The 26,037-nt window shown below is 36.1% G+C and overlaps 1 protein-coding gene across 5 annotated transcripts in view; it reads left to right on the top strand.

The window, feature by feature from the left end:
• INVS (inversin) overlaps window positions 1–26,037 on the top strand; it is an 86,218-nt gene that overhangs the window by 31,163 nt on the left and 29,018 nt on the right. For 4 of the 5 annotated variants that reach the window (XM_065667829.1, XM_065667830.1, XM_065667827.1 and 1 more), the window contains exons 4-9: window positions 4,079–4,252; window positions 8,068–8,235; window positions 14,220–14,400; window positions 16,912–17,021; window positions 21,011–21,182; window positions 25,862–26,017. In XM_065667829.1, coding sequence (XP_065523901.1) covers window positions 4,079–4,252; window positions 8,068–8,235; window positions 14,220–14,400; window positions 16,912–17,021; window positions 21,011–21,182; window positions 25,862–26,017 — 961 coding nt within the window. Of the gene's footprint in view, window positions 1–4,078; window positions 4,253–8,067; window positions 8,236–11,408; window positions 11,550–14,219; window positions 14,401–16,911; window positions 17,022–21,010; window positions 21,183–25,861; window positions 26,018–26,037 lie in introns of those variants that run through there. The other variant, XM_065667831.1, reaches the window with a different exon arrangement.

Raw genomic sequence — 26,037 nt, 5'->3', positions numbered from 1 at the left:
CAACTCAGAGCAGGACTGTGCCAGCCTGTGTAGAGTGCCATGATGTGAAGTGTCAGGCTAATGTTTTTAGAGCTTTGGTAGTGCAACCATCGCTAATTTCAGTATCAGCCTACAGTTAGAATTGTAACAATACTGTTATCAGTACAGAACTTGTTTTTTTCTTTAATTTTTCACTTATGTGACTGTATGGGGTGGATTGGCATTGCCATATTCCCAGTTGCCCACCCTAACAGGCCAGGAAGAGAAAATAGACTGAAAAGCTGCTTTAGGTGAATGGAGAAATAAACACTTTGTCTTGTAGGCCCAGAAAAGCATAGGAAAGAGTTTACTAGCAATTTTCTACTGGAACCTGTTCCTGGCAATAGAGTCATATTGAAAATATTAGGCACTTTGAGTGAATTTGCAATTTTGGGGTAAGTTTTTCAATTTCAGGGATAATTGAATTCTGGCAAATTCATTTATTCCAACTAACATGTGTCTCCCATCCTCTTTTCTCTGTTGAAACATTGAGGAAAAGAAAGTTCTGACTGTTCAACAGTCAAGTGTGGGGTCCAGAACTTTCTTCACAGTCACTCCTTGATGGCAGAGCAATGATTGCTTATTGAACTATCTCTCTACTAAAAAATTTGTTATACTCTATTGTGCTTAGTATATGTGGCTGGAATTTTGAAATAGCAGAAGTATCTCTTCTGATTATGCTGAAGCTAGTTGTCAGCTGTTCTCTAAAACTGCTGTAGTTTGCATACACAATTAAGGCTTTTGGCTAAAAATAATTAGAATAGAATATAAAACAATCTTAAGAATCAGTACTGAAGTAGTAAATTTTGGCTACCAGGAACTGAATTTTCTGTACCAGTATTTAATTCTGTTTGCTCATAATTTTTTCACAGTATAACAGAATCATTTTAGAGACTATTGATGTTGAGACCATGGGTTGGCACAAAGCTGCCCAGGAGCGTTTAGGCAAATCAAGTGCATTTTCTATGAGAAAAAAACAGCAAGCTCAAAGACTTCTTATGCAGAAGAATTTTATAAAATAAAGGAATTTGGTTAGTAGCTGCTTTTCAGATTAAGTATACTTTTTTCTCCCTCCGCCTAGTGAAACCTAAATTAAATCTACCTTCAAGACATGTTGATATACTGCATGTTTACAAACTTAAGCAGTAATCAATTGAAGGTGAGACATTTTTCCTTTGTCACTAATAGGGATGGTATTATTTTCTAACAAGTGAAAGGAACACAGCAACATTCACGCTGTTACTAGAGAAAAGAACAGCAGTTAGAAGTAAGAGTATGAATGAGATCATTGTAAGTAATCTAAGCACAGGTGTTTTTCTGTGGTGGTGTTAAAAAAAAAAAATCATTTGGAAGAAACAGAATCTTTTATGTTTCAGAATAAGTGGATTTGTTACAGATTCTTTTCCTAAGGAGAGGAACAGGTTGGTGGCTAAGCATGCAGCAGAATGATGTAGTAGTAACTGGTGGAAAAATGTGTAACAGCATAAATAAAATAAAATATAGGGAAAGAAACTCTAATAATAAAAATGCCTGTTTTCTTAGTTTTATGTATTTTTTTAACTTTGACTCTTCAGCTGAATTAATTTCAGAAAACACAATACACTTGTAAATCTTCTAATAAGTAACCATCAACAAGCGAAAATAAATTTTTTCACTTTCATGTGTATGCATGCGTATTGAGCAGGAAATACTGAAGACAGACCAAATACATTATCCGCTGTGATGGAGAAGAGCAGTTATATTTCTTCCAAGACTAATATTCTCTCAAGTTATTTAATGTTGTCTTCACCCAGTCTTAATGCCCAACCTCATTGTGATACATTGCAATTTTTTGCTACTTTTTTATTTATTTATTTTTTATTTTGATGAATTTTGCAAATTCTTGTATCTAGCTGTAAAATATAATGGCAATAATGAAGAGTTTTCTCATCCCTAATTTAATTATTCTTATTCCCATATTTATCACATACTGATTTTGAGTGTGTTCTACATGGATTAGTAGTTGTTCAGACTTATGCTGTTCTGCCTCTGGACTTCAGTGTATGCCTTGATGAATGCCTGTGTATTAAAGGGGCAAAATCCTAAGGTTATGCTTTCCCTGACACCTAGCAGAAGAAAGAGAATTAGTTACTACTTGCTGTGGATGCTGTTGGACAACACAGTAGCTATGCTGTCACTAGCAAGGGAAATTCGCGTTTTTAGGCAGGTTTTTGGTAAGGTTTTTGGCAGACTTTTCCTGTAGGCTTTCATTGAAAAGCAAGAACCAATGACAATAAACCGTAGAAGTGGGAAGAGGTTATTTTGACTGAGGTCATTCATGATTTGCTTTCCCTGCTTTTTGTATTTTAAAATAAAACAGTGTAGCGGGAGGGTGGGGTGGGGGGAGGGGTGGGGAATCAATTTTTTTTTAGGCATACTTGGTGAAATCCATTCTGCCTACATCTTAGCTCAACTCTTCCATTTTTATGAGACAAAGAACAAAACAGTAATGTATGCAAAATTTGCCCTTCCAATGTTTATGGCTACTATGAAAAAAAACCTAGAATATGTTTATGCCCTGGTACTGGATACCATGGGGGCCTCTGGAATCCTTTGGCCTATCTCCATCATACAATTCTGCTGACAGTGATTCTCAGTTCTGAGTCTTATGATATGCAGAAGTGCCCCCATTCATTGGCACTGTTTATACTTGTCTACATGGTTACCAATTTTTATTGTTTTTCCAAAGACAGCCTAAAGGTATTGAGTTAACATACAGTATTTATAAAAGAATTGTTGCAGACTAAAAGATGTTAATTTGCAGGTAGTTCCATAAGCAAAAGAATCCAAAGGCATGACTTCTATTGATTGGAGTATCACCTTTCCTGCGTACACTGTCTTCATCAAATGGTACAGCTTTTCCCTGAGTGGGGGGAATTATTTTCGTTATATTTATGGGTAATTGATACTTTAATTAAACTGTTAATATGTGAAATTGGCAAAAAACTAATATTTTGGGAAACACTGGGGACAGTGAGCAAAATTGGGAGACAGCACACTCATTTTAGGAAAGGTTAAGTTACAGTGGGAGAAGTATAGGGATGTTTAAAACATGATCACACAAGCTAGATCCAGAAGTTTTGCTCTAAGGAGTTATTGCTCCAGCTGTTGCTGGTCCTTGGTTGAAATTTTACTGCTGAAGGTGGTTTGAAAAACCCAGCAGACGTTGCATTGAAGTGGAAACATCAAAGTATTGCAAGTAGCATCTCTGACATACAGACAATAACCTCCAAGCAAGGGGCAATAGCAAGTTAAGGGTGGCTTGAGCTTAAATCACTACAGCTTCTGCATTACTGCATGGTTATATCTGTAATTTTTTACTGGTTTCATTAGTTATTTGTGAAATAAAACCAGATTATTTCCCTTGGGATCCACACTCAGTCAGCAGTCATGGGAGCATTTCCACATTATTTCTTTTGAAAACCTATTAAGTCCAGAGTGTTAAGTATTTTAAACATGTTGCAAACCTAGCTGTCCCATCTATTTATCATGCATACAGTAGATCAAAATTCATATACAATTCCCAATTTAAAAATGTAAGAAACTATCAATTTTCTATTTCCTGCTCATTCAGATAAATACATTATATCTCTCTGAATCATTCTCTGTTATTTTTCTTACTTTCATTTTGAAAATTGTGATCTTTCTTCATGTTTAATTTCTCGTCTGATAACTGTTTACCTTGCTGAAATCAGCATGTAACGGTCTTATTCCAGTTTTCACATGATGTTTATTGAGGTTAAATTGTCAAAAAACCCTGAGAATATTGCAGAGTTTGGGATATTACTGAACCCTGCATTACACAGTCTGGTAATGGAAGAAATGTATCTTATACCAAATAACAAAACAAGAGTTAATGTTTTTCTTAACAAAAAATCTTTTATTAGGTGTTTTCAAAGCTTGTACCTTGTTTAGTGGAGATTTTTTAGGCACTGTAATACAATAGTGAATATATCTAAACAGTATCATCGTTTGGTTTGATAAACTGGAATTTATCTATTTATTTATTTATTTGATCCAGGGAAATTACCGCTTCATGAAGCTTTTATTGGCTCGTAGAGGGAACTGGATGCAGAAGGATTTAGAGGATATGACACCATTACATCTAACTACACGTCACAAAAGCCCGAAATGTTTAGCTTTGTTGCTAAAGCATATGGCACCTGGAGAAGTGGATACTCAGGACAGAAACAAGGTAAAAACACTGCTTATTTTAAGACAACATTTGTAACAACTTTAGAAATTGGTGTTACATCAAACAGTTGTGTGTGATTTTTTTTTTCTGTCATAACAAACTTTTTCTGAGTCTTCAAAATAGTGGCCAATGCTGGTGTTACAAGGATCGCATCTCTCACTCCTGTTCCTCAATGGAAGAAGAATGAAAGGTGGAGAAAATAGGTTCAAAAAGCTCATGGGCTGAGATAATGGGTTGGGATAAAGACAGGAAGATTGATTATTTGTTACTGTCATGGGCTAAACTGACTCAGCTTAAACAAAATGAGTTTTATCTGATGTCAATTAAAATAGTTTTACATATTGAGAAACAGAGACAAAACTTAGAGCAACACCTTCAAACCACCACTACCCCTTTTATCCTGGCTCGATTTTAGTCCTCCACTTCCATCCTCAAGGACAGTCCAAAGGTAAAAATATCTACCCTTAGACTAATTCTCTCGGGGTGACTGTCTTTTTTTCTTTATCTCTGTAATTAAAAATGGACAATTTTTAGAGTCCCCTAGTCATACATTACTTTTTTACCTGGGATAGAATGTGATACCATTTATCAGTAAGATTTTCTAAGAGGGTCAATAAAACGTACCAAGTTGTTGTTGTTACTATTGTATTAAAATGGACCTATTGGCAGCAGAAGGTCTGCTCTCAATGCATATGCACTGTTGCTTCCATGACTGTATCATTTATTGAGAGGGATGTGTTGATGAAGTTGATCTGGCATGAGACATTCATTTGAAGCAGACCACCTGTTAGCCACTTTGACATTTATTTTGTGAAACTGCAGACTTCCTTGGGAAAAAATGTGATCTTAATATCTGCAGAGCTTTACATTACTACCTTCTTAGAATAAAGTCCTTCAGACTAATTTTCTCTATCTGTATTGACAGCAGTTGCTTGAAAGGCCAGGAAATCTCCAGGTGACTTTCCAGGTGTATTACATAATGCATATGTTGTCATGACTTGTCTCATGTCCCTTTGCAAAGTGAAGTCATGCTCTACCGCATCAATAAAATAACCAGGCTGCTTCAGGTGTTTGTTAAAAAGGACTAGCATTAAAATGGCCATCCAGAAGAGATGATAGATCTTAGACGGAAAGTGATACAGTTCTGAAAAGAGATGATTTACTGTTACTTTTTATACAGAGAGGTACTGCCAGTCCACAGTAATAGCATACTAAAGAGGGAATAGTTATTTAGCATATAGTAATTGTATTCTTTTTTAGGTGCTCAAATTAGGGTGGTTCTTAAGTTTGAGTGCTTAGTGATGCTTGCTTTAAAACTGATACGAAGCGGTTGCCTCCATTATTAGTAGAGTATGAAGAGACATAGGATCTTCAGGCAGTCCAGACTAACATTCTAGGTAAAGCATTTCTTGTGTTTCCACTTATGTTTTGAACTAAAGATTCATCCTTCTTGATGGCATGCTTGATGTGTGTCCTGTTTGGGAGATGATCACATTGCCTTTAGTAGACGCATCTTTAGTAATTATTGCAGACCTGTTAATCTGGAAATATCTGGTTTAAATTTTGTCTGCTTGAGCAGTTTGTGTATCCTGAAATCTGAAAGAGACTTCTTTCAGAGATCCCAGAGATACCAATGTTCTCTAAGCCAATTTTTTTCTGCAAGGACATGGTAACAAAATGTGAGACACTGAGTGTGGAAAGCAAAAGGAAAACCAAAAAGCAATTATGTAACTACCACTGGCAAAGTAGGCATGGTGTGGAGTAGAACTGGGGCTGTTACTGTTGCTGGAGGCCTTTTAGGGGTTGGGCAGGTAGGTCTCTTTCTTGAAGTTCATAAGTTATCTTGGAGCTGGTGCGAAAACTCTCCCCACCAGCCTCTAATCTGTCACTGATTCAAATAGCAGTGTCCTGATGAAATGTATTTGGAACTGCTGATAACCAGTGTACCAGCTTGGCAAGGCTGGTGTTGGGTTTCCATTCTACCACAAGAGGTCATAGTAAGAGAAGGAGACTAGACTTCCTAGTGATGTAACTGCTTAAACTCTGAAATCCTTATCTGATTTTATCATCTAGGAAGCAGGATAAGACAGCTGCAAGCCCAGTTCCCAACAAATGAATCTTCTGTCCTCTCTGGACAATGGAGTTGAACCAGCCTGTGGCCTAGCACTCAGCTGTTTGCCTTCCAGGATATTCTAACATGTATCATAGAAACCCTGGCTATAATTACAACAGTCATTCTGGAGAGGTCATGCTGACTTCTGACCATGTTAATTAATTGACAAAGGTAAATGGAAACCAGCCAAAACCTTTTAGGAACCTTGCCTGTTGTTTAGCAGATTTCCAAGGCAGTATTAAGGCATTGCCAGATTTCCCACGAAATGCAGAGCACTTTTGTTCCATTTTGTGTCATGAGTAGTCACAGTAGCAAAGATGGAATTCAGGTTGATTAAAGGTGGTCTCAGGGACAGAGTCCAACAAGTTTGACCCTGTTAGGCACAAAGTTTGTTAGTTTCCCTTACTGCAACTTGCACATCAAGATTGTCAAATGTAATTCCTGAATGCAAGGGAGATCTTTCACTTCCGTGTAGGCAGCTGGCGGAAAAGCAGATGCAGGTGAGAGAAGCCAGTAAACCAAGGCTACATTGGCCTCCCGGTAATCAAAAGTTTTTGTTTTCACTGCAACTGTCATTTTCTAGGAATATTGATTAGCTCTGCTTAAGAAATAGTATTTGTTAACTTACTGCAAATTTCTACTGCTAGGAGTTTTTTTCAGTTCAAATCCTGACAGGCTGTGATGGTTTGAACATGCTTTATGGTGCTATGCTGTATGTTGTTGTATGTGGTGTCAGCTATCAGACCTTTCCTTGAAGCCCCTGCAGTTATGTCGTAGAATGAGCTCTTTTTCAGAAAACTACCAAGTAGACAAAAAGGTTGTGCTATCATATTATCTCACCATGGTACTAAACTAACAGCTTAAAGCAACATACACAAAAAAAATGGGCTCCTTTTTGCCTTCTTGCTTTACGGAGACGTTAGGGATACCATAGTGAACAGTTCTATCTCACTGTTCAAAGATGTTAATCCAGGGTATCATAGGTTTATACACAGATGTCCTGCAGCAGTTATTTTCTGTTTTCAAATCAAAATAATTTGTAGGGGTTAGGGGAGAAGAGAGGTGGGAAATAAAATTCATTCTGTATCTTACAATGCCCTGTTGCTTGGCAGTTGGGATAGATGTGCCTGATGAATGAAATGCTTGTTAACATACCAATATTTTGCTGTTTAAAAGAACCCCACGCATTGGTTTATTCACGTAATTGTGAACATTGATAATGCCCATAAAAAGCCACTGGTAGTCTGGAATTTAAGAGAGACCTGCAAAAGGTTAACCTCAGAAAGAGACAGTTCAGGGGTGATCTTACCAATGTGCATAATGGGAGGCAGTAAAGAAGATGGAGCCAGACTCTTCTGAATGGTCTCCAGTGAAAGACAAGAAGGCACAGGTTAAAATAGAATAAATTCTGTTTAAACCTGAGAAAATATTTTTTTTACTGTGAGGGAGGTCAAACACTGTAACAGGTTATCCAGAGAGGTCGTAGAGTCTCTGTGAAGATAACTAGAAGTCTGACTGGACATTATCCCGATCAACCTGTTCTAGTCGACCCTGCTTTGAGCAGAGGAGTTGGACTAGGTGATCTTCTCTTTCATTCTGTAAAAATATAATTAAATCATATTTCAGGTTCTAACCAACTTTAACTTTCATCTTATACTCATTTTTCAGCTTGTTTGTAAAACTTGTGAATATTGTGTTCCAGCAAACTGCACTGCATTGGAGTGCCTACTACAATAACCCAGAGCATGTGAAACTTCTCATAAAACATGATTCAAATATTGGAATCCCTGATATTGAAGGAAAAATCCCACTTCACTGGGCAGCAAACAACAAGGACCCTAGTGCAATTCACACAGTGAAGTGTATTCTGGTAAGAAAGCCTGTTATATGTGTAACACTTTCTGGTTTTATTACTTTACTCTGATAGAAGTCTGTTTTTTTTCTCTTGACATTTCTTATTTTAGTCCACTGACTCCTTGAGAATGAAGTCATTTGCTTTTCCTAATATTCAGAATTTTCTAAGAAATCATCTTAACTATTCTTGCTGTCTTAAGAGGGGTTTCTTTTGAGTCCTGTGGGTGAATATCTTTGCTCTAACTTATGGACTATATATATACTCTCTTAATTAGTTTGATGTAACTATTCATTTTGGGGATAAGGAATGGAGGAAGGCATTGCAAGTTCTAGTTAAAATGGCCAGTTGTATTACTCATCTTGGTTGCATCTTGCACACTGGTTTCTTTATTGTATGTCTTTTCTTCATCATTTAAAAGCTTATTTCTAGTTAACTGTACTGAAAAGTCTTATTTGGTCCTTCAAGTCAGATTTCTGGGAAGTATTTGCTCAATTACCAGACTGCCTATGATCAGTTTATTGAGAGACTTTCCAAATATTTTTGTGTACAGATTTAATATTCTTTTCTTGATGGCATATTTTCTCTTTCTTCAGTATTTCCGTTTCATTTTCTACACTGACAGTTATAATGAAAACGTGCTCAGCTTGATCTTTACGTTAATTTTTATTCTGTGGAAATTTCTGAATTTCACTAACATGGAAAGATGCAGAAGTTTCAGTTGAATTTTTCTCATGTTACAACAATCTCTCTATGTCTTTGTCTTTCAAAGGTATTTCAGAACTAGGCAGATATTGATTGTAAGCCAACTACAATGACTTACACGTCAGTTTGCCTGATTAGCTTGCAAGTTGTGAACTTGTGTGGCATATGAATATCTGCTTTGCTTTTCTCCAAATCACATTGATAATTTTACAGTTACTGATACTTTTTTAGTACTATGAAGATAATTTTTGAGAAGTTTCCAGTGTTAAAGTAATTTGAGGGGTTTTTTTTTACTACTTCTGTTTGTTCAAGATATTTGCAATTTGGACTCCATTGGGAAATAATTTGTCACAAACAAAATTTCGTCACGGAGTTTCAGTTTGTATATACCATGTACTTTTCTGCCACACTAGAGAAATAAATTTGCTGAAAAGTAGGTAAGGATTGCATATTCAAATACAGACTTTTTCAAATGTTACATAGTCAAGGTAAATGGTTTTAAAAGTTGTGGTTGGTTGGCCCCAGCCAACAGTGTAACTTCTGAACAGCCACTCACTCCCCTCTTGCAAGACTGGAAGAAAATAGAAGGAAGGCAAGAAGACTTGTGGATGAACATAATAAAAGTTTAGTTTGCAAAGTAAAAGCTGTGTACAAGAAAGGGAGTTTACTCACTACTTTCCGTCAGCAGACAGATGTTTGCCACTCCCAGGAGAGTGGATAAAGAGCTTCAGCACACTTAATTGTTGTTTGGAAAGACAAACAGTGTAGCCATGAGCATCCCCCAGAGATATTTTTCCTATGAGCATGATGTTATATGGTACGGAATATTGCTTGGGTCAGTTTTGATCATCTGTCATAGCTGTGTCCCCTCCCAGTCTCTCACTCATTCCCAGCCTACTTGCTGGTGGGAGCAGACCAGGGCAGTGCATGAAAAAGAGAAGTCCTTGATGCTGTGCAAGCTCTGTTCAGTAACAGCCGAAATAATGGATGTCTTATCAACAATTGTAATCACAAATACAAAGCCCAGCACCATACCTGCTGCTGCAAGGAAAATTAACTCCATCCCAGCCATGCACTAAGAAGGTCAAAAATACATGTTTCCTTACTGAGGGTGTTCTTGAAGATTCTGTTTGAATAACACAGGATCATGATCATGTCCAAGTTTTTTGGGTTTTGACTTTTTTTTTTTCAATCTGACAGTTAAGAGTGTATTCTTTATTCCATCTAGGCTTTTTCATGCATCAACTAAATTTATATATTCCAAATTATATTCCAGATAGTTACACCTACGTATGCTTATGATGGATAGCAAGTTTAAATGAAAAAGCACTTTAGCTTACAGAATATGCTGTAAAAGATGATGATACAGAAACATTATTGATATGTAGTTGAGCATTAATATAACTTTTGGTGGTGGTAATGATGCCTGAGTTTAATCCTTCAGTAAGGTCTTGTCTTCTCTCCAAACCAAAGTGGTTTTCTTACTTGTCTTGATAGATATCTACCTAGCAGAGTTCACAATCTTCCCCTCATTTCTTAGCTACTTTATTTTGCCATATTAACTAGTTCCAGATTTGTTGCCCAAGTATCATCTTTTATTCTCATTCCTCTTTAGGTCTTCACATCCAGGTTAACTTTATAGCTTTTCACATCCTTTCTGTATGGTATTTCTAATGTACATGCCCATACAGTTAAAATTTCGGTTATTTTGTGTCTTAACTCACATAACTGCATTTCTAAGTTCATGAGAATATTGTCCAGTAGTGATAGCAGTGCCTCTGCCTACAACTCTGTGTCACTGTTGCCTCTCCATTTTTCTAATCACCTCCAACACAAACCATTTGTCTTTGCTTTCATGATAAAGTGCTATAAGCAGTAAGCTATGTGCTGTTGCTCAGATAGCAGTCAGATATGGATAATCTACCTCAGCTCAATCTGCACTGGCAACCTCTGTTGCCTGCTAAGTTACAAAAAACAACACTGCTGTTGTTTCTCTCATGTTATGTTTAAAACCCTGCAAGAATGCCCCACAAAATTAATTTTCTCTAGTGTCCTACTGAGAATTCTCTGGTGCTGCTTTACAAAAACTTGACAAAAGTTAAGCTGCTGGTTTTATTAAGACCACAGGCTATGATACTGAAAAATACTCTTGTTTTTCCATGCTTTGCATGGAAACAAATGGATGTGTCCATTTGTTGTCTCCCGTTTATAAATTCATAATATTAAGGGTCGTCTTTCTGTTTGTTGTTTGTTAGCCCATTGGAATTGCCAAAATAATAAAGAAAAGAGCTCAGCTGAATGTTGAACAAATAGGTTGAGTTTGCAGAGGTGACAGTCACACACAAATTTATTGTAACTAATATTGAAATCCATGAAATACAGCAAAAATGGAACTCAGAACATATTTGGAGAGTAAACATGTAAAGTAGAGGGAAACTCTAATCTGGAGAACCTCTCATGGTCAACTTCCTTTTCCACCTTTCCAGATTCAGCAGTGCTTGGTTACATGAAAACGTTGGGAAGATGTAAGGAGAAAAGAACAGAATAAGGTTCCATTAATATGATGGAAGCAACTGCTTAGTACTCTCTGTCTATTTTGTATCTCTTCTCTTTATTTGTTCTTCATGGTAAGAGACATGACATTTATTTATACAACACTTTTCATATTGCCTACTATTCCATTGTTCTAGTTACCACAGAAAAAATGTGTAGATTCTTTCTTCTGTGTATTGTGCTTAAAATATTAATATAGTATGACAGTTTAGTTATAGCTAGTTAGACACCAAAACCACTTAAAATCTAAAGGAATTATGCTCTTGAATAGGCAGAGAAAAGTTTAGAAAATTTTAGTTAAAGTGGTAAGAATTTCAGAACACGTGTGTAATTTTACACTAGAATATAAGTAGTAGCTTTGTCATTTAAAGATTCTTTATCGTTTTGCAAAAATAACACTTTTTGGTTATGAGGAGATGTTCTGGGCAACATCAATGTCTTTGAGACAGGAGTTTTAGGAATTGTGTTTAATATGCTGTTGTGCTTTTAACAAAATTACCTGTCCAGATTACATCAGTAAATTGCAGGTGAAGTGAAGAAGTATTTATTTCCTTGTTAGTGCATTTTTTTTCAAACAGGTTTTCCAGTGGTTGAGTTGGAATTTCAGTAATAACTTCTGTGCATATCATCATACATTTTTAGTCATTCTGAAAAAGTAATTCTCATGAAGATCCCTTCTAAATTTTTGTAGTCAGCTCTTTACTCCCCCTGCTGAGCTCTTTGGAGACATGAAGTAAGCATACTATCAGTTGGCTTTCTCTTGAGAATTATTAAAGCTAAGGAAGACGTAAAACTTTTCACTGTATTGGCTCAGATAAATGCTTTTGAATGCTTATTCAAAGAAGTGTTTTTCATGCTTTGATTATTGTGTTTTGTGCATGTAACAATTTTAACTTTGCAGTTTTGTAGTCAAAAGATTCACATTTATTGTTTTTTTCTGTATTTAATAGATTATCTGTTGTACTACTGGCTAGATAGATATAGTAATGACCTACGGTATGTTTCAAGTATATTAATTTTTTCTCCAGCAAAACATAGCGAACTACTAAAACCTAAAATTGATGCTTTTTTTTTTTATATGTGAGGCAATTTAATTAGCATTTGCATACTGTGTGCAAAGTATGTGAGTGTTTTAACTTTAGAAAACTTACATTAATCAAATATTAGAGGTTTAAGTTGACACTGTTAGAAAGGCAATGAGAAACAATGATTCGGGGCATTGCAGATTGAAGTTACTACTGCAGTATTAATTTAGCCATAATGGCAATACAGTTAAATGTATTTATGTTTTTATCTATTAAATAGAGCATACGGAATGTACAACCCTGGGCAATTAATATTTGTATAGAAACCATAATTCTGGAATTTCCTGGCTTTCTGCTTCTTCCTTTATAATTCTCAATGTCAGAAGTTTGTTTTCTACGTAATAGTTACTGCATTTCTAATGATGAAAATACAGGTGATTTTATGGCCTATATATGTACCTAGTGAAAGTCAAAATTGCAGTGAGTTTAGTGAGAAAGGGATCAGGAACTTGCTTTAACTGTTAACAAGTTGCACCAATTACAATCTCTGTCTTCTTTCATAAGTATATTTTAAGATGCAGTGTGGCTCTGTATTTTCAGGAGGATTCTTGTCAGTTTTCATTATTTAAAATCCACTCTGGTGTTAGAAGCTAAGTATCTCAGGACCACATTCCTTTTTTGTTTTGCACAGGGTTCCTACAACTAAATTACTGGAGATATACTCCCTATAGTTTATTTAAGCTCTTGTTTTGACATTCTGCTTCTGCTCTAGATGTTTGGTGTCCTGCATTCTGAGTTTCTATTGTTTTATTGTTTACCATATTCTTTAGATGCATCTCTTTTTTCAGGAAAGTGAAATTTAAAGTTTGTATTTCATGGGTCTTTATGCCTTTATGATATTTGCCATTTGGAGATCTCTTCAATGCTAAGTTGATATTCTTTTATTTGTACGTGTTCTTTTGCCAGAGAAAGAAAGACATGAAGAGAAATCTGTCTAGAAAAAAGTTGATGAGACAGGAAATTATCATAATACAAAACTATATAGCTAGGAGCCTATGTGAAAGTAGTTTAGTTTTTTAAGAAAATGTGATTAAATGTCAAGTTATGTCTGTTAATGACTATGTTATGTGATCTAATGACTAATCACAATACTTTAAAAGATTTTTATATTCTAAATTAAGCCCATTACAAGTGGATGCATTCATTAGAAGTGCTCCCTAACTTACTTCTGTCAGCTAGAGGTGTTGACAAGTCCTTTAGAAATACTGATAGTTAAGTTACATGGTTTTAAAATGCTAGAAAAGTGTCATCATGAAAGCCATAAGATGAACTTGTCCAAAAAGGGGAGTGCCCTAGGAGAAAAAATATGAAGATACATGTGCTGTGTTCAACTTAGAAAATCAATTAAAAAGATCTAATTATTTCCACAAGAGCCTGAATTAATCTTTTAAGGATCTGTGCAAGGAGCCACTTGCACAACAGTGATAAAACTACAGGGTATGTACTGAAAATTAAGTCTGTACAGTAATTAAGTATGAAACGAATTGCATAAGAAATACTTGAAAATAGCCTGTACTGTGACAGAAGTCTTTGGTTGTAGAACTATATTGTACCAAACAAGGACAGTTTATCTCTTTATTATAAGACAGACGCACAAAAAAAACGAGTAAAGAGTATATAACTTTTTCTTCAACTTAATTTTTTTTTTTTTTTTTAAAGGAAGCTGCACCTACAGAATCTCTGCTTAACTGGCAAGATTATGAAGGACGAACTCCTCTTCATTTTGCTGTTGCTGATGGGAATGTAGCAGTTGTTGATGTCCTGACCTCTTACGAAGGCTGCAATGTGACATCGTATGACAACTTGTTTCGAACTCCCCTTCACTGGGCAGCCTTACTTGGTAAACTGGACAGTGCTAAAGTTATAGAATCACAGAATGGTTTTGGTTGGAAGGGACCTTAAAGATCATCTAGTTCTAAACCCTGCCATGGTCAGGAACATGTTCCACTAGATCAGGTTGCTCAAAACGCTGTCCAGCCTGGCCTTGAGCACTGCCAGGGATAGGGCAGCCACAGCTTCTCTGGGCAGCCTGTGCCAGTGCCTCACCACCCTCACAGTGAAGAATTTCTTCTATCTAATCTTAATCTACCCTTGTTCAGTTGAAAGTCATTCATCCTTGTCCTGTTACTACATGACCTTGTAAAAAGTCCCTCCCCAGCTTTCTTGTCAGCCTTCTTTAGGTACTGAAAGGCTGCTCTGAGGTCTCCCCTGGGCCTTTTCTTCTCCAGGCTGAAAAGCCCAACTCTTTCAACTTGTCCTCACAGGAGAGGTGCTCCAGCCCTCTGACTATCTTTGTGGCTCTCCTCTGGACTCAGTCTAGCAGTTCCATGTCCTTATGATGACTCCTGGTGGGGTCTCTTGAGTGTGGATTTACAGGGAAAGAATAACCTCCCTCAACCTGCTGGCCACACTCTTTTTGATGCAGCCCAGCACACGTTTGGCTTTCTGGGCTGCAAGTGTACACTGCTGACTTGCATTGAGGTTGTCAACCAACACCCTCAAGTCATTCTCCTCAGGGCTGCTCTCAATCTATTCTTCACCCAGTGGGTATTTGTATAATTTGTAATTAATTGACTGTGGTGTTTAATCTTTCTGTCTGTTTTTTATTTAATTCCAGCTTGGCATTATGCTAGTAATCTCTTAGTACAATAATAGTTGCTGGTAGACCACAATTAGAAGTTTGTGTGTCGACTGGTGTTTTTTTAACTTCAGATTCTCCAAAGCATTGTAAAGTACATTACTTCCGTAGGCTGTATATGCTCATGATTTTCAGGCAAGTAGAGCATACTGAGATGTTCTTGCATATGTATCTTTATTCTTAGGTAAAAAAACCCCAAACAACTGGTCCTTCAGAGCAGTGGTGTCTGAAGTGGAGTATGCACATCCCAGTGTGTATGCAAGACAGTCCATTGGAGTGCATAAAGAAAATATCAGAACTTCTGTTTATATTATTTTTATCTGAAAAATAAGAAGACTTTACAAATGTTTAATATATGGATTGATAGTAGCACACTCACTGGTGCATGTGTAAGATGGTCATAGGGTTTGTGAGGTGCCTGGGGGAAGTGAGTGCTTCATGATGTGGAGAGCTTGGCAGTGGCATCATCAGTTGTTTGTTTGCTTTCAGCTTATTGTAATGTATTGCAGTTTATGTGTGTCCAGTTAAGTGGATTTATGTATTATATTATCTAGTTTTACCTAAAATACCCTTCACAAAATAGACAAGTGACTTAAAAAGATTCCCAAAAAGAAACAAGAAGTGAACAACACAAGTTGCCAGCACAAGTGAACAACAAGAAAATGTCAGAGCTGGCACTTCTACTCCTACTACAAGCTCTCCATCAGACACATTATGACAGTCTAATCAGATCTGACAGGAAGTTTTATTCAGATAAAGTTTTTTTTCTGTTCAGATTGCTATCCAGAGATTTAGAGGCTGTGTAAATTACATATGTAAACTTTACATGGTTGGGTTTTACAGGTTACAAAACTGCATCTGTGCAAAACAGGTAAAATCCTGATAAAATGTAAATAATCTAAATACAGGGAAATGCAACTCAAAATGACAGGCACAAAAATAAAATTATTTGGAAAATTAATGTCCTATTTTACATTCTCCTGTGTGCAGGAGGAAAAAAATAACCACCATGTGCCACCATGGATAAAAAGAAAGAATCTTCAAACACTTTCTTTTCTCTTTTAACAGGCTTCGTCCCCATGACCCTTTGGGACTCTGTAGACAAAGAACTCCAATAAAAGAATCAAATTGCTCACTGGAGCAAGTTACTGTAACTCCGGTGACAATATACATGTAGTTTGATTATGTTTATTTAGAGGAAAAAAAGTGTGCTCAGATTTGCATTTGCATTCAAGGAGGGATATTGAATTTTTACAGAGAAATGGTGAAACATTTCAAGTGTCATAGGATCGTTCTTCCAAAGAAATAGTCATTATTACTTAGTTCAGTCCAAGAAGCAAAATATTGTTTTTTTGAAATTGATTGTATTTAAGAGAGAAGTTTTGTCTGTTGGAAAAATGGATTGTCTAATCAATGTGGAATAAAGGGGGAATATGTGCCAAGACCTCTAGAGTCCTTTGTGAACTTGACGAGGTCTCTAGGTGGCAAAGCCCATGGGGAACTTCTGATCAGTAAATTGTGATTAATTTTCAGGGTTCTGTTTTTAGGTTAGATACTGGATGCTCTACCTAGACCTCAAAGTCTGTTCATTTTCTTTTGGTTTGTTTTCTGGTTGTTTGTGGTTGTTGTTGTTTAATGTTTTGTTTTTCTTTTAATAGGGAAGTGTTTAACTTCAGGATTCAATACCTATGTGGTTTTATTATATTATTTCAGGTCATGCACAGATTGTCCATCTCTTATTAGAAAGAAATAAGTTTGGAACTATCCCATCTGACAGTCAAGGTGCAACACCCCTACATTATGCAGCGCAGAGCAACTTTGCTGTAAGTATCATATACCCTAATGTGAAATAAATATATTTTGCTGAAATACTTGCAAGGTAGCAAACCGTTTGAGTTGTTTCCTATAAACACAGTGTTGTCTGCACAAGCTTAATTCAGAGATTTCCTATGTTATGTGATATAAATGTGGTTAAACTATTAAAACCACATTTTAAAAACCTCAATTGCTGTAAAAAGAAAGACCCTTTGGTCTTTATATTTTCACCAGAACACATAATAATCATTGAGGTACTTCAGTAGAAAGCAGAATGGCACCTACTATTTTACAGTACTTTCACTTTTTAAGGCTCATTATAGCAAAATCTATAAGTATGTAGAGTAAGATCACCTGTATGGGGAATTGCACAGCTGCTTCAGTACCAGTCAAACCAGTCTTGTCTTCAAAGTGATTAAGTTATGAATATTTGCTATAATGAATGAGCCATTGTTTCTCAAGGCAGAGTACCTGTTGTCACAGTTCTCCATGAACACTATATTTTGAAAAGGGTTTTTTTAAAGTTTTTAATATTTTTAAGATATTTTAAAAGTCAGACAACAAAGGAAATTGGTTTCTCAGCCTAAATTCTTATATTTTCCTAGAATTGCTATTTTTTTTCCAAAGCAAGGTCAGATATAGTAAAGCTAAGTATAAAACTCACCAGTTTAATGATTGCTGGTCATAGATGCTATTAAAGGAGTAGTTTTGAAGCATTGGAACTTACAAAGGCTTTTTTCATACTGCTCTGCCTCTTATAGTTGAGTTATGCTATGCATAGTAAGCTGAGAACTTGCATCTAAGTTTTGTTATTCATAACCCTTTACAAAAAGGGTTGTTTAGTGCCTAATTGATGTAGCTATGGAGCACATATTTCAGTGTTTTCTTAACAGGGATACTGATTTGGATCTTTCTTGCATACCCACATGTTAATTTCTGTAAGACAAGTAATATTTTGATACTCTTGGAATCATTCAAGTTAAGAAATCCAGAAGTATTATTGAAAGAGAAAACTGACCAATGTATATTAATACCACAACTATCAACTTCTCTTTCCTTGTGAGAGTGAGTTTTGGAGTTTTAATGGGGATTTTTCAGAAGTTGTCTTAGAAAGATCAAACAAATATTTTTTAAATTGAGACTTTTATTGGAGCATATCTCTGTATATAATTTACACCTTTTTAGTGTTCTTTTTAATTGATGCTGATTATTTTCCATTATGTGGTATGCACAGTTTGAGTCTGACACACATGCCTAAAATTCTGATTTCTAAAAGCCCTTCTTTCTAGTTTGAGTCAGACTCATGGGAAAGACAGAATGTTTTTATCTAAAATCTGATGATTATCTCCACATGCTTTTTTTTTTTTTTTTTTTTTCTATATTGTTACATTCCTAAAAAATGATTTTTCATACTGGCTTTCTTTCTCTGGGCTTGATTCAGCTGTATGAAACATCTTCATTATGTTGCTGCCTTTTGATCCTACCAGCCAACCAAACTACGATATCATTTAGGATTTTGTGGGGAAATAGAGTAGGTGATGGAATCAGACATTCTTTATAATCTTGTGAACTTACAGTGAACTCAGTGTTTCCCATCTTACATGAAGAATCAGGCAGGAGAGTCTCATTCGCATCTGCAAGCTTTTTTTAGCTGGTGATGTATCCAGAAGCTCCTGTTTATGTGTGCTCAAATTATGTCTAAAGCTGCTGTCTTTTCTTACTACTCTGACTGTTTCTGAGCATCAATTTTTGCTTTTTTTTTTTTTTCTCAGTTACATACAAATCCTTGAGTAATTCCCATTGCTGCATTCCATGTACATAGTCAAACCACGGAGTGGAGATACATCCATGTTTGTTTTGGCAGTAGCATTTATATATTTATTGTTTGAGAGTTAAGTTGTTCTCTTCACTCTGCCCAAGTTTGCGTAGGCAGTTTCTCAGTTAAAATTTGATGATTCTTAGTCCCTAACAAGAAAATGAAAGTTGTTCTTTTGTGTTTATTTTAAATATTTGCTTTGCTTTCAGTTTTTCCTTAACTCGATATCTTATTCTTTGCTCTGATTTTTATGTGTTTTACTTACTCTAATACGACATTTTAGGTGTTTAAAGACTGAGGAGACTTAGCCAGCACTTGATTTATGTGAGAAACTTGCTCACTAAGACTAACATCCCAAATTATTACCTAAGGAAAAGTCTTTTTCAGAGCTTCTTCATAGCACAGAATGAAATGATCCACGTTTACTTCTCTCCTTTACTGTTGTTTTTCAGCTTTATTGTTTTTGTTTTCTCCAGTTGTATAATAGAAATAAAATACATGTATTTTTTAATGACAGAATACATGGAGAATTAAACTGATTAATACTTTTGTTTTTCGATTTCTTAACCATCCTGTTCTAATTTATTTTCATTTTGTTTTCAAACTGTGATAACTTTATTTTTGAAAATAACTCACCATGGGATTTTCTTCTATTTTCTCCCATTAAAAACTCTAGAAAGAATGAGTGATTGAAAGAAATCTTGCTAAATCTTAGTGGAAAAATAAAATTACTTATTTATGTTTTAGGATGTGTACCTTAGTATTGAAAAGATCCAGTCTTCATACATCTTTTCACTTGCAGCATTTCAAGCAGTGCAGAGTACTGGTAGGGTGCTGAGTTGCTGGCCTAATGAGTAGCCGTTTGTGTCTGAGGGGTAGTGATAGTCAGTGTGAGTACACAAAGCTATATACACATGCTGGTTTGTTTGGAAGGCTTAATGCTTCCATTCTTCATTATTTCTGGCTGGACCTTTTTACAGTAAACGGGTAGTTAAGATGAGACTATTATATAATTCAGACTTTAGACCCAAATTCATAAAGCTGTTAGTATCTTAGATCACATTCACATAAGGGAGAAATTTCCTGTTTCTTTCGAGGGGTGAAATAAAAAACAGTAGTTAAAATAAAAATCCAAACTAATCAGTAGGACTTGGACATTTAAACACCTTTGTGATTATAAGGATTTGATTCCTTAGAGCCAAGGAGTTCTCATCCTATCCAGAAATGTGATAGAGCTATTTTTGGGTCACACAAGGAAAAAGATAAAATAATGTTTATACTAAAGTAGAAAAATAAAACAATGAAACCCACTTTTTTTCAGCTTTTGTTGGCAAGCCTATCAGTGGCTCTTAAGAGATATTTACCAGCTGTTAACTACACAGCCTTTGTAAGGCATAAGACAGAAAAGGGAAAATCTTCCCCTAGTTCTTCTTCTATCAGTTGTGATTTCCTCTCCCTTCCCTTTCTGTGTGGCTTACTAAGAATTTAACAGCAAATTAAACAAGTGGACTAAGAGCTTAATCCGAACACAAAGTTTGAAGAAATAATTATTTTGCCTTTATTTAAATTTTAGATATTTTAGTGTAACAGTTATAGTGGAAAACCTGGACTCTGATTTAAAGATTTTCTTTAAAAGAGAACATTTAAAAATTATTTTGATATTTCAGCAATTTGTAATCTGTTGATGTTATTAAATATTAGGAAATATAGCTCTGTTGCCTCAAAAGTGCATTATTATTATTATTATTATTAATATTTAGTTTAGCAAACCAAAATATTTGTATGTGCAGTCATATTTAGAACTGGAGCAAAAGAATGTGTCAGGAGAACCATTATTTTAGCATCATAGGGTTAGAATAATGTTTTGATAAGCTGATAATATTTTCCCATTACTTTCTTCGCAGAGACTGCAGTGTCTTTTACTTCCTTATGATGAACACATGATATCTGACACAAAAGAGAAAAAAGTATGAATAAAGTCATAGTTAAGCATGCATTATGTCACTGATGAGGAAAACAGTATAGCAGACAGCAGAGTGCTCCTGTTGAGCTATTACTTTGTATAAGCATAAAAAGGAAAAATGAAGCTTTGATTTGCTTCATCAACATCTAAATGAGAACCATAGTTTCTTGTTGTTACAGATTCCTTTTAATGGTAATTTCAATAGTATGTCTTTTCAGGAAACAGTTGAAGTATTTTTGAAACATCCTTCTGTAAAAGATGACTCAGATCTTGAGGGAAGAACATCCTTCATGTGGGCAGCTGGCAAAGGAAGTGATGATGTCATTAGGACTATGCTGACTTTAAAATTGGATATTGATATCAACATGACAGATAAATACGCTGGCACAGGTAAGATGTTTTACAGAAACAGGATGTTTTAGGTTAATGTGATTTCCACCAAATAAAAAACATTGTTAGAAACCGTATTAATCTCTTCCAGATCTCTACCTTCGTCCTAAAAATATTTCTGCATTAGTTTCATTATGTGTGTAAGTCACTTCTTTGCTTTTTGGTGGGAAAGAAATAAACCAGTTAATTTGAAACATAGCAAGAAGAAGAAATGTATCCCTATGCTGCTATTTAGTTAGACCTGTAATCCTTGGAAAGGAAGAGCTGTTCGGTATTTTGGAGAATAAAATTAAATATAATTGTATAAAAAGCCCTTCCTGAAAATGCCTGTTAAAAAATGTGTTTGTAAATAAATGAATACTTTGAAACAATATAGAGCAAACTAACTAGTGAAGTGACTAAATTATTGCAATGAGAATCATAAGTACCAAAGTTATTTATAAAGGTAGTGTCATTATATTAGATTAGAGCTATTGCACTTCTGTTGTCCAGATGAGATCAAACGTGATATCCCCAAATTTATCATCCCATTACCTGCTCTAAGCAAAAGATAGGTATGCAGCACAGTGCTTCAGAATTCAAGGTCATGAAACTCAAAACTTCCTGTAGCAGCTATGAATTTATCTTCTTTAATTTATTAAAGTTATAAGAATTCCTGGTAGAAATATTGTACCTATGTAGTACTTTCAACAAAAATAGAGTAACGGTTCTGACAGAGACCGGTGTTGAAGGGTATGCAACAGTGTTGGAAATACAATAAAAGTAGGGGAGCTGTATAATGTGCTGATGATATCTGAATAAAAACCACAAGAATGTGGATATACTGGGCATAAATTGGAGGGGTGTGGTAGCAGGGGGCTGCAAGGGTAAACTCTGAGGTTATGAACCACCCTCTGCCAGTCACAGCCAGGTCACAAATTTAGAAGTTAACCGCAGAAACAAATACTTAGGTATAATAAGTAGTAAGGTGATAGCCAAGCTGCTAGAGCACACACCCATGAATAATACAGTAGAGGGCATTTCTCCTGTGAAGAAAACTATGTTATTTTAAACAAACAATAATGTATATTCCAGTGTTTGCTTGTATACTGAGCATTATCTTTTGGCTGGACACACACCCAAACTAGCCTAAGGTGCATGCTTAGATTTAGGGAACTTGCAGCATAGATGTACCCCAACCAGAAAACAAGGATACAAGTTTAACGACTTTTCTCTTTTCAGACCACACTTCAAATAACATACAAATGTTAAAGAAACACAATGTCAGGGTTGCGTTGTTCAGGATTTGAAGATAATATGTATGAATATTACTTTCGTATGGTGGATCTTTGCATCAAAAGCCAAGTACAGTTACCATAAAATTCTATTTAACTATCTAAATTCTTGCTTTCATTACAAATTAACACACAAAAATACCAGTTTTTCCAAGTTAAGATAGTTTGTAATTCTTGAGGTTAAGAAAGTGCAACAAATAAAATCTCAGTCTTCATGTCTGATGGTTTTACAGACTACATACTCTTCAGTTTTAGTCTTATTTTGTCTTTTATCCGTTCCCTTTTAAATACCTTATAGTATTGTTTTCAGAACTTAAGGCACTGTAATGCTGTAGTCACTGTGCAAAATCTCCTTGCAAAGGGTTTTCTTCTTTGCAGACAGTATCACATACTGTGTTTCTGAAATTACTCAGGTGTAGATTTCATGCTTGAATAATTCAGGTGGTTGGGTTTATTATCTTTCAGTCTTAAACCTTTCATAGCAGTGATGTGTAATCACCTTTTAATCTTGATTTTCTTGTAGGGCTTTTAATCCAAGGAAATGAATGGATTTTTCATTACTTGAAACTGCTCTGGTATAGAACACACTAATAGTCTTAAAGTGGGGACCTATGCTTTTCATTGCCTGCTGTCGAGCAATCTGAACTTTACCATTGTGCAAGCATGTGCAGTAGCATGGGCTTTATTATCGTGAGCTGTAAAACTTGAAAAGAAGCCCACCAGTAAATCACTCTCTGATTTCAGACCTGGGTTGGTTTTTGGGTTTTTTTTCCAAAGGTTTTTAATCATTTCCAAGTTTTGGTGAGGGAAAAAGTGTTGTATTCCGAAAGGGAACTATGCGTTAATAGAAAATAGCATAGATGCCACCCTGCCTGGGATACAGTTGCTGCGGAGAGTTCAAGGTTGTGTTTTTCTGACTTTTGTGTGCCAACTCAGTTAAGCTCAGTTATAATGTTGCGTTAACACAGCCTTTTGCATTTACTTAAAAAGAGCAAGCTCTCCATTCAGCTCTGCTAGAACATGGAGACTCTCTGTATTGTGTAGAAGAATGACACCAAGGGAAAGGAATTTCCTTCTTCTTGGAGATCAGCGCTGCAGGAGCATTACAGGGGCAGCTTTATAGTTCTGCCGTCACTGCGCACAATGGAGAGGGCTCTGTCTGTCGGCTGAACAAAGGGCCTATTGTGACCAGCTGGCCTAAGAATCTCTTCAGTCACCGTGACTCCATCACAGAAAATTTGGCTTACAAGAAAATATTGAGCACAAAGTGCGAAACAAGATGCCTGCGTCAGAATGAGTGATGGGGGGAAGAACCGGCCAAGCTGACACAGCAGCTCTTTTTCTATTGCATTGTTATACACACCCCATGTGTCATCTGATGGAGTGGTTTACTGCCTTCGGTTTCATAAAAAATGCGGTACAAAAAACAGAACCTAGAGTTTACTGTGAGGTCAGACCATGAAAACCAGGCACATCCAAATGTACAGCACGGCAGGGAATCTCATTCTTGTCAGATTTCTACTGATAGCCACCCACTTGCATCACTACTGCAGATCTTGCTGCTTACAGATATTTTTCATTAGTGTGATAAGTGCCCCTATGCTTTTTAGCTGGATGTATAACAGTTAAACATCAGTGTCATCTTAAAGGCATGATTTCAATTATTAAGGCAGCACTTCTCCACATGTCTCTGGCTGTGACCCCAGTTCTTGTAGGAAGTGCCTCATTTGTCTGGATCACAATTCCATTTACTATCACTAATTTTGAGAATGTGTGTTTTAAGGCAACACACTTCAGCTGTATTTGATTCATGGACAGTGTGAACAACCTGTGCATTTTGGTAGTACCTGTGTAACAGCTTATGTTGGGTTACTGTTTCAGAGTCTGTGTGAGGCTGATACCATTAGGTGGCAAATACAAAAAGCTTGACTGTTTTGATATTCTGGCCATGGTTCAAGAAGCAATTCCTTCTAGCATTGGCCTTCATGGTGTGCCTTTCTGTATAATGCCTCTGCTGGATTCTGACCCTGCTATTTTAACATTAAACAAGTAAAGGCAGGTAGGTACTGTTTACAGCCTCACAGTTGGCTTGCTTAAGCAGGCTGAATTCTCAGCAAAGATTGATATTTGTGAAATTTCTTGGGGAAATTTGGATTCACTTTACTAAGTACACATATATGAATTGCACTGTTCTCTATTTTCATTCTGAATTATTTTGATTTTGTCATCTGTGAAATATTCTACATGTGAGGCAGTATGAGAATGTAGATGATCTGATTCAATTGCTGACTACAGGAAATAATCCAAAGCATTTTGAAATTAAATTGTAAGTGAAATCACCAATGTATGTGTCCTCCATGGGTCTGAAATCTCATTGGTGTGTGTAATTCTCCTTTCCTCAAGAAAGAACCATGTACTGATCAGACTGGCATTTCAGCGTTTTCCTCAACTCCAGCTAACAGATGCTGTTTGAGGCAATAGCAACTTCAGTTATAGGACACCACATGTTTACCTCTGAGGTCTAAAGTATCTAAAATAGCTTTGTGTTATTTGTTGGTTTGGACTCAGTGAAGTCTGTAAGTGACTGAGTCCAAATGAACAAACAACACAGAGCTACTTTAGATACTTTAGACCTCAGAGATAAAGTTATGAGAGGGCAAAGAAAACTATGGAAGAGTAGGAGTCTGCAGAATCAACTTGCATAGTTTTTATACAAACAGGATTCATAAATTGTAGGGATGAGACAAAATGCAGTATCTGGTTTTCCATCATCTCTTTCTTTTTCCTGAAGAAAACAGGGAGCTGCAGATACTGTGCAAGATGTGATGGCCTTGCTACATAATTTTGTGTAAAATTTTCTCTAAGTAATTCTGAAAACAGAAAAAAAAGGGGGCGGGGGGTTGGGCAGGAACAGCTGAAGCTGAGTAGTACTCTGGAGTTAGCTTCAACTGAGACAGCTTTGCTTATTTGAGAGAAATAAAAAAGGTATTTTTAGGAGAACATTGAAGAAATAATGAAAGCTTCCTTTCACTGGCAATGGGCAGTTTCATCTTCATCAGGGTGATGTAAGAGATGCCACAAAAGAGAGATGAAAGTAGGTCATGTTATGTTCTCTTAATCAGAAGCTGCTAACCTTCCACAAATCCTCTTTGTAAGCCAGCCTTGGTGGTTTTAAAGTTAAAATGCATATTCGTGTAAGTTAGACACGTTTCAGGGCTGGCAGTTCTGCTTATTGCTTATATGGCAAGAAAATATGGTTAGTGATCCATTGTTATGATTCTTCACTTGTGGTTGCAAAGCACTTTTTCTACAAAAATGCTTGAAATTAATTTTGACTGTTTTAGTTGTGAATATCCAGCGCTCATGGCATTGTGACTTGTTTTTCCTACTGCTTTATTCTTTCAGCCTTACATGCTGCTGCCCTTTCTGGCCATGTCAGCACAGTGAAATTGTTGTTGGAACATAATGCACAGGTGGATGCTTTGGATGTCATGAAACACACACCGCTTTTCCGAGCCTGTGAGATGGGACACAAAGAAGTGATACAAACACTCATTAGAGGTCAGCTGTTAGGAATTTAC

Source organism: Lathamus discolor, chromosome 2 (assembly GCF_037157495.1).
Source record: "Lathamus discolor isolate bLatDis1 chromosome 2, bLatDis1.hap1, whole genome shotgun sequence".
In the NCBI taxonomy this organism is placed as follows: Eukaryota; Metazoa; Chordata; class Aves; order Psittaciformes; family Psittacidae; genus Lathamus; species Lathamus discolor.
The sequence above is the reverse complement of the archived record's forward strand: the minus strand, read 5'-3'. Positions and strand labels throughout refer to the sequence as shown.